Here is a 13,354-nt window from a genome sequence, read left to right on the forward strand (position 1 = left end):
ATGGTATGGAAATAAACCTACTGAACTAGAGGTACTTCTTTTTAAAAGGATGTCTGGATCTGACAACAGATGGTCAAATACAAGTTTGTTAAACTGGAATTAAATACTGAGTCCCTATTAGCTTAAGTGTGTACTGTTGAGCCTGTTTTTCTTACAAAAAACATGGGGTGATGTTCTCGATACCCAGACAATAATTACATTTAAATGCTTTTCATTGTTGTGGAAGCATGAGAAGAAAATTGATAATCCACTGGTGATACAATAAATCTAGTGTCCTATTCTCCACGGCATCAAACATAATGGGAGGGTTGTAGAAAAACAAACCTATATTTTATTCTCCAAGCCTCTTCCAAAAACAGCAGTTTTCCTCTATCTTCATTGTGTATTTTCAAGATCAGAAGGCTTCAACATGTTTGGAATGACAAAGACAGCTCAATTTATCTGGGCTGCAGAGTGGAAGGAACATCTCACAAGAGCAGTGTCCAGCTGAGTACAGTGACTTTTATCACTGGTTTAAAAAAACCACTTGGGAATATCCATAGTATATGTTAATCTTACTTTTTACTTTAGAGAATTTTCTGATGTACAAAGTCTAGTTTCCAAGTCCATTTTACTTAAATGCTTCCGTAATATATACATCAATGTCCTTCTAATCACACAACAGACTTTTACAGGAAGTTGCATTATTTTCTCATGCTACTTCATTTGCATGATTCTGGTTTCCAAAAGAAACCGAAAACAAAAAAGCCAGGTATAGTATCAGTGGGCTTGGTTACCTTGGATTTAAAGAGTCCTCGACAGTAGTGCCAGATCTGAGTATTCTTCCCACTGTAGGGAGAAATGCACACAGATGTTGCTCTTGTGTCAGCTACATTTCCAGTGACTGTCAGATACTCATCCTGGGCCCGGTTCTTTATTCTGATGTACACTGCAGGCTATGACAGGAGAAAGAGAGCCATTTAGAAAAAAACTTTGAATCTGGAAATCAATCCTTCCAAAGGAAATGTTGGAGGGAAAGAATTTAGCTTATTTATATTTCACTCATTCCCTTTAGCAAAGATGTATACATTCGTGTTTTCTACTAACAAATTCTTAGACCACTAGGCAGTTTATTTTTTTTGCTTTTTAGGGCCACAGGTGCAGCATATGGAAAATCCCTGGCTAGGGGTCAAATCGGAGCTACAGCTGCCAGCCTGCATCACAGCCACAGCAATAAGGAATCCAAGCTGCGTCTGTGACCAACACCACAGCTTATGGCAAGGCCAGACCCCCAACCCACTGAGCAAGGCCAGTGATTGAACCTGCATCCTCATGGATACTCGTCAGGCTCGTTACTACTGAGCCACAATGGGAACTTCCTGAGCACACAGTTTAAATTGTATAATCTCTATTCTATTTTTCTGAAATAGGCTCTTTTGGAAGGGTAAAAGGTACTAGTTGCATTCCCTAGAACTCCAGTACAGTGGTGCAGAAATCACAGACTTGATGAGTTCCATTCCGTACCTTCTGTGCCCTTGCTGGCTGGGGTCAAGGGTGGGGAGGCGGCAGGGGAGAAGGAATAAGGACAGAGTACTACATACATGGTTCTAACTTAGCATGGACAGTACAATAATCAGATATACTGGACTGAGTTACGCTTAAGTGCCAAATGACTACTATGGGAGGTCTTGAAAAACCCAGGCAGCTGAGGGCCCTAGTAGCTCTGGTAATCTCTTTTTTTACATTTATTATTTGTTTTTTATACTTCAAGGGAAGAGACCATTCATGCAAGTGAACACTATATAGGTATTCAAAAACTGGGTAACAAAAGACTTCATCTCCTGGGTCCAGAATATATACAGGAAATTTTCAAATAAAATAGTAAATCTAGGACTTGCCTCTACAGATAACAGTTAATATTTACTGAGACTTAGTGCATGTCAAGCAGTGTGCTAAATGCTTTCCGGGCCACTGTGACAACTGTCAGAATTAATGACCAGAACAACCTTTTAAGAAAGTATAGTTATAACCCACATTTTATAAATAAGGCTAGCACAGATACGGTGAAGCCAGGTTTGCACCAAAACCCTCCCTCTTCACACTGATGCCTAAGGCCTGTGCAGAAATGAAATAGTTACTCTTTGACATGGGATAAAAAGACTAATTCCAAAGGTGGCAGTAAAATGAGATGAAAAGAGGACACAGCATATGAGTGAAACTAAACAGAAATTATTTTTTTCAGCTCTAGGACTTAGGCCTCCAGTCTTTTTTTTTTTTTTTTTTTTCCTTTTTAAGGGCTGTACCTGCGGCATATGGAAGTTCTCAGGCCAGGGGTCAAATCGGAGCTGCAGCTGCTGGACTACACCACAGCCACAGCAAAGCCAGATCCAAGCCACATACGTGACCTACACCACAGCTTGGGGCAATGCCAGATCAGATCCTTAACCCACTGAGTGAGGCCAGGGATCGAACCTGCATCCTCAAGGATAATACGTCAGGTTTTTAACCCACTGTGCCCCAGTGGGAACTCCAACAGTCTTAATGTAATAAAACAGGACACCCAACATCCCCACCTTGGGTCAAGTGTCAGCATCTCAATGAAGAAGATCTTGCCTAATAATAACAACACACAACCGGTTATTTAATAAAGGAGCACTTTCACTCAGAAACCCAAGTGCTAGGTAAATGCAACAAGGTATCATGATAAGCCCACCAAGGACTTTTATTTTGAAACTTCTGATGGGTCACATGAGGCCAGCTGAAGTTTGCTAAGTTGCTGTCATTAGCCTTCCTAAGGAAATAAACATTCTGAGCACATAAGTAAGCAAAAGAAGCACAATTTTTTATCTGGTAATTCAAAGTGGGTGAAAAAGACCTATGTCTCAAGCCACTTTCACGTTCATAATGTAGGAGTAAGGTACTTATATTTCTATAATTCATAGTAAATCTATAAATCATATAATTCTATAAGACTCTCCTGGAGGCTTCAGTACATTCTTTACTACAGTTTCCTTACCTTGTACATATAAACAAACAGGCTGACCTTCACAGAGGACAGAGTTCCCATTATGTTAGGACCAAACATCACAGTTTTAATCAATTAACGAAAGCAAGGTACTAATTACCCTTATTACACACTTCTAGTCTGACTCCTCTGTAATTATATATTAAAATACTGATATGCATTATAAGTGCCATGACGATTTCCTAATTCCCAACCTCAAAGAGGATCGCATTTTAATTATTTCTGAATTTCTAAACAAGAATATGAACTAAAGCAGTGCCAGTAGCTTTACCAAAAGTGTCTTAGAAGCCTAGAATTCCTTTCTGGGTTTCAAAGATGTGGCCTAAATAAACTAAGGGTTAATAATCTATTAAAATATTATTTTGAAATTAAATGTTTACTAGGAATAATTTTCTAAAGCAAAGGAAAAGAACACATATAACACTTCTGTGTAAAATTAGAGGCTACTTTTCTAGCTATCCTTTATCTCAGGACCCTGAACAACAGGCAGGGACATCTTCCCCAGCAAGAAACTTCTATTCAGAAGTGAGGGAAATACTATAGCATCCAACTTGGATTCTCAAGTTTCTAATAACATGGGGTTAAGAATTATTGTACATCTGATAAAAGCTAAACTGAAACCCCATGTCAGCCCAGCTTTTTCCCCACAGCTTTTCAGTGGGTTGACCCTTCATTTCATGAGACAGGACTGAGGAATAAGCAGGATATGACAGGAAATCCTGTACCACACACTGCCAGGGAAGTGCACTGAGGTTTATTAGAATCCCTCAGACGGGCATCTCTGGTTTTCTCGAGGGATATCATGAATAATAACTTCTTAAAACAAATATATTACTATGGTACAAGCAAGATTTTATGTCAGGCTCTTATTAATCCTTACTGAGAGAGAAGCAGCTTGGTCATCATTTTACCAGTGAGGAATCTGAGGTGCCATGAAATAAATCGACTCATCCAAAGCTGCACTGCTTCCAAGTGGCAGAGCTAGGATTTGAACCAACAGAACCACAGGGTGGTGGGGATGAGCATGGTGTGCACCCATGTGTAAGTCTATGTGTCAGGGAGAAGGAAAGAGGAGAGGGAGGGAGAAAGAGGGAGACAGGGAAAGTGGGAGAGAGGGATGGAGGGAAAGAGAAAGAAAGTGGGATGGGAAAAGGAGGAGGGAGAGGGAAAGGAGAGAGAACAGGAGAGGGGGACGGGGGAAGAAGAGAGAGGGAGAAAAAGGAGGGCAGAAATACCAATTAGGGTAATTTTTAAAAATTGGCTGCCATTTATTTATCACTGAATATGTCAGATCTGAACATCAGAGCCTTGGCACTTAGACCTGCCTATGCTACACTCAGCTCAGTGCCTGAAATACATGGTGCCGCTCTGTAAAAGTTTATCTTATTTGGAAAAAAAGCAGGGTGTGGCTGTTTAAGAACACAGATTTTTAGATGTGGGTTCAAATCCTGGTTCTGACACTTGGATGACTTTCATCAACTTCCTTTCTCTCTCTCAGCCTTAATTTTCCTTCTAGAAAATGGGAACAGTTGATACTTGAACAATGCAGGGGTTGGGGTGCCAAAGCTCCTTGCAGTTAAAAATCTAAGTTATAGTTGGACTTCACATCCTTGGTTCAGCATCTGTGGATTCAACCAACCACAGACTGGAGAACTGTAGTGCTGTCTTATTTATTGGAAAAATCTGCGTATAAGTGGATCTACATGGTTCAAACCTATATTGTTCAAAAATCAACTATAATAACTCCTAACTTAAAAGACCATTGTTGGAATCAATTGTGGAAGCATTTCTAAAAGGTTTAGAGAAGAGCAAATGTAATACCCATTAGTCATTGCACTTCTGAAGCCCAACACTAGTTCCCCACCTCCATGAAACCTCCCATCAATACCACATGTTCATACTTATCTCGTCTGAGTTAGATACTACTGGCTGTGGCTTTAAGATGATTACATCCCATATTGCATTTTTTAAGCTTCTAATTCTTTAATTAAAAAATTAATACAATTTTTTTGGAATTCCTGTGGTGGTACAGTGGAAACAAATCCCACTAGAAACCATGAGGTTGCGGGTTTGATCCCTGGCCTCGCTCAGTGGGTTAAGGATCTGGTGTTGCCGTGAGCTGCGGTGTAGGCTGCAGACGAGGCTCGGATCTGGCATTGCTGTGGCTGTGGCGTAGGCCTACAGCTACAGCTCCAATTAGACCCCTAGTCTGGGAACCTCCATATGCCGCAGATGCAGCCTTAAAAAGACCAAAAAAATAAAAATAAATAAATGAATAAAATAAAAAATAAACACAATTTTAAAGGTTACTTTACATTTAGACTTATTACAAAATATTGGCTATATTACCCAGTTGTACTACACCCAATAGTTTGTATCTCCCAGCCCCCCACCCCCTATTGCCCCTCTTCCCTGCAATCACGAGTTTATTCTCTATATCTGTGAGTCTGCTTCTTTTCTGTTATATTCTCTAGTATGTTGTATTTTTTTAGATTCTAAATATAATGGGTATCATATGGTATTTGTCTTTCTTTGACTTATTTGACTTAGCATAATGCTCTTTAAGTCAATCCATGCTGCTGCAAATGACAAAACTTCCTTTTTTATGTCTGAGTAGTATTCTAGTGTTTTAGTGTATATACCACATATTTATCCATTCATGTGTTGATGGACACTTAGGTTGCTTCCATTTCTTGGCTATTGTAAATATTGCTGCCATGAACGCTGGCTGTCACGTTATCTTTCTGAATTAGTGTTTTGTTTTTCTTGGATATATACCCAGGAGTGGAATTGCTAAGTCATATGGTAGCTCTATGTTGAGTTTTTGTTTGTTTGTTTTTTGTCTTTTCAGGGCTGCGCCCACAGCACATGGAGGTTCCCAGGCTAGGGGTCTAATCAGAGCTGTTGCTGTCAGCCTACGCCAGAGCCACAGCAATGCCAGATCCCAGCCGCATCTGCAACCTACACCTCAGCTCACAGCAAAGCCGGATCCTTAACCCACTGAGTAAGGCCAGGGACCGAACTCACAACCTCATGGTTCCTAGTCGGATTTGTTGCCACTGCACCACGATGGGAATTCCATGTTTAGTTTTTGAGAAACCTCCATATTTTCCCTAGTGGCTGCACCAAGTTGCATGTCCACCAAGAGTGTATGAGGGTTCCCTTTTCTCCACATCCTCTTCAACATGTTATTTGTAGACTTCTGGATGGCAGCCACTCTGACAGATATGACATGATTTCTCACTGTGGTTTTCATTTACTTCTCCCTGATGATTAACAATGTTGAGCACCTTTTCATGTGCCTGTTGGCCAACTGCATTTCCTTTTTAGAAAAATGTCTATTCAGTTCTTCTGCTTAGTTTTTAATCAGGATATTTGTTTTTGATGTTCAGTGGTATGTTTATAAATGGTGGATATTAATCCCTTGTCAGTCATATCATTTGCAAATATTTTCTTCCATTCAGTATGTTGTCTTTTCATTTTGTCAGTGGTTTCCTTTGCAGTGCAAAAGCTTTTAGGTTTAATTAGATCCCATTTGCTTATTTTTGCTTTTATTTTTTTTACTTTAGAAGATGGATCTAAAAAAATATTGCTTCCATTTATGTCAAAGAGTGTTCTATGTTTTTCCTCTAGGTTTTTTTTTTTTTTTTTTTTTGACTTTTTAGGGCCACACCCACAGCATATGGAAGTTCTCAGGCTAGGGGTCTAATCTGAGCTATAGCTGTGGGCCTAAACCACAGCCACAGCCACTTGTGATCCAAGCTGCATCTGTGACCTACACCACAGCTCACAGCAACGCCAGATCCTTGATCCATTGAGCAAGGCCAGGGATGGAACCCATATCCTCATGGATACTAGTCGGTTTCATTTCTGCTGCACCACAATGGGAACTTACCTCAGCATCACTTATTGAAAAGACTGTCTTCTCCATTGCATATTCTAGCCTCTTATTGTAAGTGCATGGATTTATTTCTGGGCTCTCTATCCTATGGCGCTGATCTATGTGTCTGTTTTTGTGCCAGTACTGTACTGTTTTGAAAATTGTAGCTTTATGGTACAGTTTGAAGTGAGGGAGCCTGATTCCTTCAGTTCTGTTCTTTCTCAAGATTGTTTTGACTATTTCAAGTCTATTGTACATCCACGTAAATTTTAAAAATATTTGATCTAGTTCTGTGAAAAATGCCATTGCTAATTTGATAGGGATTGCACTGAATCTGGAGATTTCCTTGGGTAGTGTAGTCATTTTGACAATATTGATTCTTCCATTCCAAGAGCATGGTATATCTTTCCACATGTTTATGTCATCTTTCACTTATTTCATCAGCATCTTATAGTTTTCAGAGTACAGGTCTCTTGCCTCATTGGGTAGGCTTATTCCTAGGTATTTTGTTATTATTTTTTCTTTTTATGGCTACACCTGAAGCATATGGAAGTTCCCAGGCTAAGGATCAAATTGGTGCTGCAGCTGCTGGCCTATGCCACAGATAAACCAGATTCGAGCTGCATCTGTGACCTATGCTGCATTCTGCAGCAATGCTGGGTCCTTAACTCACTGAGTGAGGCAAGGGATCCAACCCTCATCCTCACAGAGAGTAAGGGCAGTACATTGGTTTCCTAACCTGCTGAGCCACAACAGGAACTCCTATTTTATTCTTTTTGATGTGATGGTAAATGGGATTGTTCCTATAATTTCTCTTTCAGATACTTCATTGTTATTGTGTAGAAATGCAAGAGATTTCTGTGTATTAATTTGTCCTGAAACTTTACCAAATTCACTGATGAGCTCTACTGAACAGTGATGAGTGCTCTGGTGGCGTCTTTACGGTTTTCTATGTATAACATTATATGATCTGCAAACAGTGACAGTTTTACTTCTTCCTTTCCTTCTGATTCCTTTAATTTCTTTTTCTTCTCTGGTGTGGCGAGAACTTACAAAACTGTGTTGAATAAAAGTGGTGAGCATGGACATCCTTGTCTTGTTCCTAATCATAGCAGAAATACCTTCATATATGACCTTTATTATGTTGTAGTGGGTTCCCTGTATGCCCGCTCCCGGTAAAGTCCCCCCCCCCCCCCGCTTTGTAGGGCCACACCCACAGCATATGGAGGTTCCCAGGCTAGGGGTGGAATCGGAGCTACAGCTGCCAGCCTATACCACAGCCATAGCAATGCAGGATCTGAGCCTCATCTGTGACCTACACCACAGCTCACAGCAACACAGGATCCCCAACCCACTGAGTGAGGCCAGGGATCAAACCTGTGTCCTCATGGATGCTAGTCAGATTCATTAACTGCTTAGCCATGATGGGAACTCCTCCTTGGAAAGTTTTTTATCACAAATTGATATTGAATTTTATCTAAAGGTTTTTCTGCATCTATTGAGATCATATAGTTTTTTTCTTTTTCAATATTATATGTAGTGTTTCATGCTGACTGGTTTGTGGATATTGACAAATCCTTGCATCCCTGGGATAAATCCCACTTGATCATGGTGTATGATCCTTTTAATGCATTCTTGTATTCTATTTGCTAGTATTTCATTGAAGATTTTTGCATCTATGTTCATCAGTAATATTGGCCTATAATTTCTTTTTTTGTGATATTTTTGTTGGTTTTGGTATCAGGATGATGCTGGCCTCAGAGAATGAGTTTGGGAGTGTTCCTTCCTCTTCACTTGTTTGAAATAGTTGCAGAAGAGTAAGTGTTAACTCTTCTCTAAATAGTTTATAGAATTTACCTGTGAAGCCATCTGGTCCTGGACTTTTGTTTTGGGGGCACTTTAAAAATCACAGTTTTAATTTCAGTACTTGTGATTGGCCTATTCATTTTTTCTATTTCTGCCTTGTTCAGTCTTGGAAGGTATTACTGTTATGAGAATTTGTCCATTTTTTCTAGGTTTGTCCATCTTATTAGAATGTAGTTGTTCATAGCAGTCTTTTATGTTCCTTGGTATTTCTGTGGTGTCAGCTGTAGCTGCTCCTTCATTTCTGATGTTATTGACTTGGGCCCTCTTTTTTTTTTCTTGATGAGTCTGAATGTTTATCAATTTTAAATCTATTCAAAGAACCAAAGTTAAGCATTCCCATTGTGGTGCAGTGGGTCAAGATTCTGACTGCAGGGCACAGGTGGATGAAGAGGTGCACGTTCATTCCCCAGGCCCAGAACAGTGGGTTAAAGGATCCGGTGATGCTGTATCTACAGTGTAGGCTGCAGCTGTGGCTCAGATTCAATCCCTGGTCCAGGGAACTTCCATATGCCATGAGTGTGGGCATTAAAAAAGAAGAACCATATTTAGTTTCATTGATCTAGTCCATTGTGTTGTGTTGTTTTTAGGTATCTCATTTGTTTCTGCTTTGATCCTTATGATTTCTTTCTACTAACTTTGGATTTTGGTTGTTCTTTCTCTAGTTGCTTTAGGTAGAAAGTTAGGTTGTTTGATATTTTTCTTGTTTCCTGAAGTAACCTTGTATAAACTTCCCTCTTAGAACTGCTTTTTGCTGTATCCCATAGTTTTTGGATCATTGTGTTTTTGCTTTCCTTTGACTCTAGTATTTTAACATTTTCCTTTATTTCTTCAGTGATCCATTGGTGTTTAGTAGCATATTGTTTAGCCTCCATGTTTGTTTTTACAGGGTGTTTTTGTTTTGTTTTGTTTTTGCAGTTTATTTGTAGCCTTTTATTTTGGTTGGAAAAAAAAATGCTTGATATGATTAGCTTTCTTAACATTTGCCAAGGCTTGTTTTGTGGCCTAGCATGTGATCTATCCTGGAAAGTGTTTCATGGCACTTGAAAGGAATGCTTTCAGATGGAATGCTCTCTATATATCAATTAAGTTCATTTGGTCTAATGCGTCACTTAAGACCAGCATTTCCTTATTCATTTTCTGTCTGGATGTGAGTGGGGTGTTAAAGTCTCCCACTATTAGTGTGTTACTGTCAGTTTCTCTTTTTATGTTTGTTAACATTTGCCTTATATATTGAGATGCTCCTATGTTGGGTGCAAATGAACTTACAATTATGTTACTTCTTCTTGGACTGATCCCTTGATCATTATGTAGTGTCCCTGTCTCTTGTAATAGTCTTTATGTTAAAAATCTATTTTGTCTGACACAAGTATTGCTACTCTTGTGTTTGTTTGATTTCCATTTGCATGGAATATCTTTTTCCACTCCCTCACTTGCAGTCTGTATGACCTGAAGAGAGTCTCCTATAGGCAGCATATATATAGGTCTTGTTTTTAAATCCATTTAGCCAGTCTATGTCTTTTGATTGAAGCATTTAGTTCTTTTACGTTTAAGGTAATAATTTATACATATATTCTTACTGCCATTTTGTTAATTATTTTGCATTTCTTTTTGTAGGTCTTTTTTTTTCCTCTTTTCCTTCATTTGCTCCCTTCTCTTGTGATTTTATGAATATCTTTAGTGTTATGTTAGATACAGTATAGATTTTTGGTTTGTGGTTACCATGAAGTTTTGGTTAGCAGTCTACATATACACATGCTTGCTTTATGGTGCTGATCTTTTAATTTCAAATGTATTTTAAAAGCCCTGCATTTGTACTCTTCTCTCCTCATGATTACTGTCTGATATCATTTTATATCTAACTGCTTTGTGTATTCCTTAATTGCTTATTGTAGATACAGATGATTTTATTCCTTCTGTCCTTTAACCTCCCTACTAACTTTGTGTGTAGATGATTTCCTACTTTTACTCTATGTTTGCCTTGTTTGCCAATACCAGTGAGCTTTTCCATTTTGTAATTTTCTTTTTTTGACTGCTCTGCAGCATATGGAGTTCCTTGGCCAGAGATCATAATTGAGCCACAGTTGTGACCCACCTATACCCCAGTTGTGGCAAGGCTGGGTCTTTTTTTTTGTCTTTTCTCTTTTTAGGGCTGCGCTGGCAATATACGGAGGTTCCCAGGCTAGGGGTCTAATTGAGCTGTAGTCGCTGGCCTACACCACGGCCACAGAAATGCCAGATCCAAGCCACATCTGCAACCTACACCACAGCTCATGGCAACGCTGGATCCTTAACCCACCGAGTGAGGCCAGGGATCGAACCCGCAACCTCACGGTTCCTAGTCAGATTCGTTTCCACTGTGCCATGACGGGAACTTCAAGGTTGCATCATTTAACCCACTGCGCAAGGCCGGAGATCAAACTTGCATCCTGGCACTGCAGAGACCCTGCTGATTCCATTGCACCAGAGTGGGATCTCAATTCATTATTTTCTTGTTTTTAGTTTTGTCCTTTTATTTTGCACATAGAGGAGGTCCTTTAACATTTGCTATAAAGCTGGTTTTGGCGGGGCTGAACTCTTTTGAGCTACTGCTTATCTGTAAAGCTTTTGATTTCTCAATTAAATATGAATGAGAGACTTGCTGGGTAGAGTATTCTTGGCTATAGGCTTTTCCCTTTTACCACTTTTGAATATACTGTGTTATTCCCTTCTGGCCTGCAGAGTTTCTGCTGAAAAATCAGCTGATAGCCTTTTTCTCTTTGAGTTCATCCTATATGGGACTCTCTGCTTCCTGGACTTGGATGTCTCTTTCCTTTCTCAAGTTAGGGACATTTTCAGGTATTATGTTTTCAACCATGTTCTCAGTCCCTGTTTCTTTCTGGGACCCCTATAATGCAAATGTTAGTGTGCTTTATGTGGTCCCAGAAGTCTCTTAAACTGTACTATTTATTTATTACTTTTTAGGGCCACACCCATGGCCATATGGAGGTTCCCAGGCTAGGGGTCCAATCAGAGCTACAGCTGCTAGCCTACACCACGCCACAGCAACTCGCAATCTGAGCTATGTATGAAACCTACACCATAACCCACAGCAACACTGGATTCTTAACCCCTTGAGCGAGGCCAGGGATCAAACCCGCCATCTCATGGTTACTAGTCAGATTAGCTTCTGCTGAGCCACAACTGGAACTCATGTAAAAATTATTTTCTCTGGAGTTCCCCTCATGGCACAGTAGTTAACAAATCTGACTAGGAACCATGAGGTTGCAGGTTTGTTCTGTGGCCTCACTCAGTGGGTTAAGGATCTGGTGTTGCCATGAGCTGCGGTGTAGGTTGCAGATCTGGCTCAGATCCTGCATTGCTGTGGCCGGTGGCTACAGCTCGATTAGACCCCTAGCCTGGGAACCTCCATATGCCACGGGTGTGGCCCAAGAAAAGACAAAAAAAAATTATTTTTTCTTTTTTCTGTTCAGTGGCAGTGATTTCTACTACTCTTTCAGCTCACTGATCTGTCCTTTTGTATCATTTAGTCTATTATGGGGTCAGATATGCTACCAAAGTGCCATGAGTCCTGTGGGAGCCCCATCATTTAGTCCATTATGGATTCCTTCTAGTGTATCTTTAATTTATTCTTCATCTCTGTTTGGTTATTCTTTATATTCTCAACTCTTTGTTAAAAACTTCTAACTTCTTGCTATGTGCATCCATTCTTCTCCTGAGTTCTTTTATCATCGTTACAGTCATTACTCTTCGTAGACTGCCTATCTCCACATTACTTAGTTCTTCTTCTGAAGGTTTATCTTGTTCCTTCTTCTGGAACATGTTCCTCTGCCTCCTCATTTTGTCTAAGTTGCTATTTGTATTTTTATGTATGAAGCAGGTTGGTTGCAATTCTCGACCTTGGAGAAGTGGCCCTCTGTAAGAGGCATCGTATGCATGCCTACCATGTGCTCAGCCTCTCAAAACCCAAGCTTATGCTTTAGGGTTCCCCCTAAGAGGGCTTCATGGGTTCTTATGCTGTGGGAGGCTGACTATGTGTGTGGTCTGGTATGCTTGATCTGTTCCTAATCCAGTTGGTTTCCAGGCCTTGCCTTGTGCAGATGCTGCTGGCTGCTGTTTAGCAGGTCCTGGTCATGAGGAGGCTGGCTGCAGAACCCCGGAAGGTTCTGGGGCGAGTGCTGGCTCACCAGTGGGCAGAGTCAGGGTCCCAAGGACTCCAGTGGTCCACTAGGAGGACCTGATCCTAGAGTTATTACTGCAGTACTGGCAGGTTGAGCCAGTTCCTAGAATATGGGTGCAGGGCTCAGAGATCCCAGAGCTCATTTCAGATTGTAGTTAGGGTGTGCCAGTTCCTGACACAGTTGGATAGTGGGTCAGGGTGTCCTGAAGCTGGTGTGGCCGGTTAGTGGACAGGGCCAGAGCCCAGCTGGTACCAGGGTAGGGCTGGCCTGCTGTGGGTGGGCTGGGTCTGCAGGCTGTAGGATTATAGTATTCTTGCATCTGATGTCTGCCCCTAGATGGGTGGGGCTGTGTCCCCACCTACTGAGTTGTTTGGCCTGAGGCATCCCAGTACTGGTGCCTACAGCCTATTGGGTAGGGCCAGATCT

At 40.6% G+C, this 13,354-nt stretch overlaps 1 protein-coding gene across 1 annotated transcript in view; it reads right to left on the reverse strand.

Annotated features, from left to right (window-relative positions):
• Positions 1 to 13,354, reverse strand: part of CRYBG3 (crystallin beta-gamma domain containing 3) — a 124,429-nt gene that overhangs the window by 2,855 nt on the left and 108,220 nt on the right. The window contains exon 20 of the mRNA XM_021070691.1: positions 777 to 935. Coding sequence (XP_020926350.1) covers positions 777 to 935 — 159 coding nt within the window. The remainder of the gene's footprint in view (positions 1 to 776; positions 936 to 13,354) is intronic.

Source organism: Sus scrofa, chromosome 13 (genome assembly GCF_000003025.6).
Source record: "Sus scrofa isolate TJ Tabasco breed Duroc chromosome 13, Sscrofa11.1, whole genome shotgun sequence".
Lineage (NCBI taxonomy): Eukaryota > Metazoa > Chordata > Mammalia > Artiodactyla > Suidae > Sus > Sus scrofa.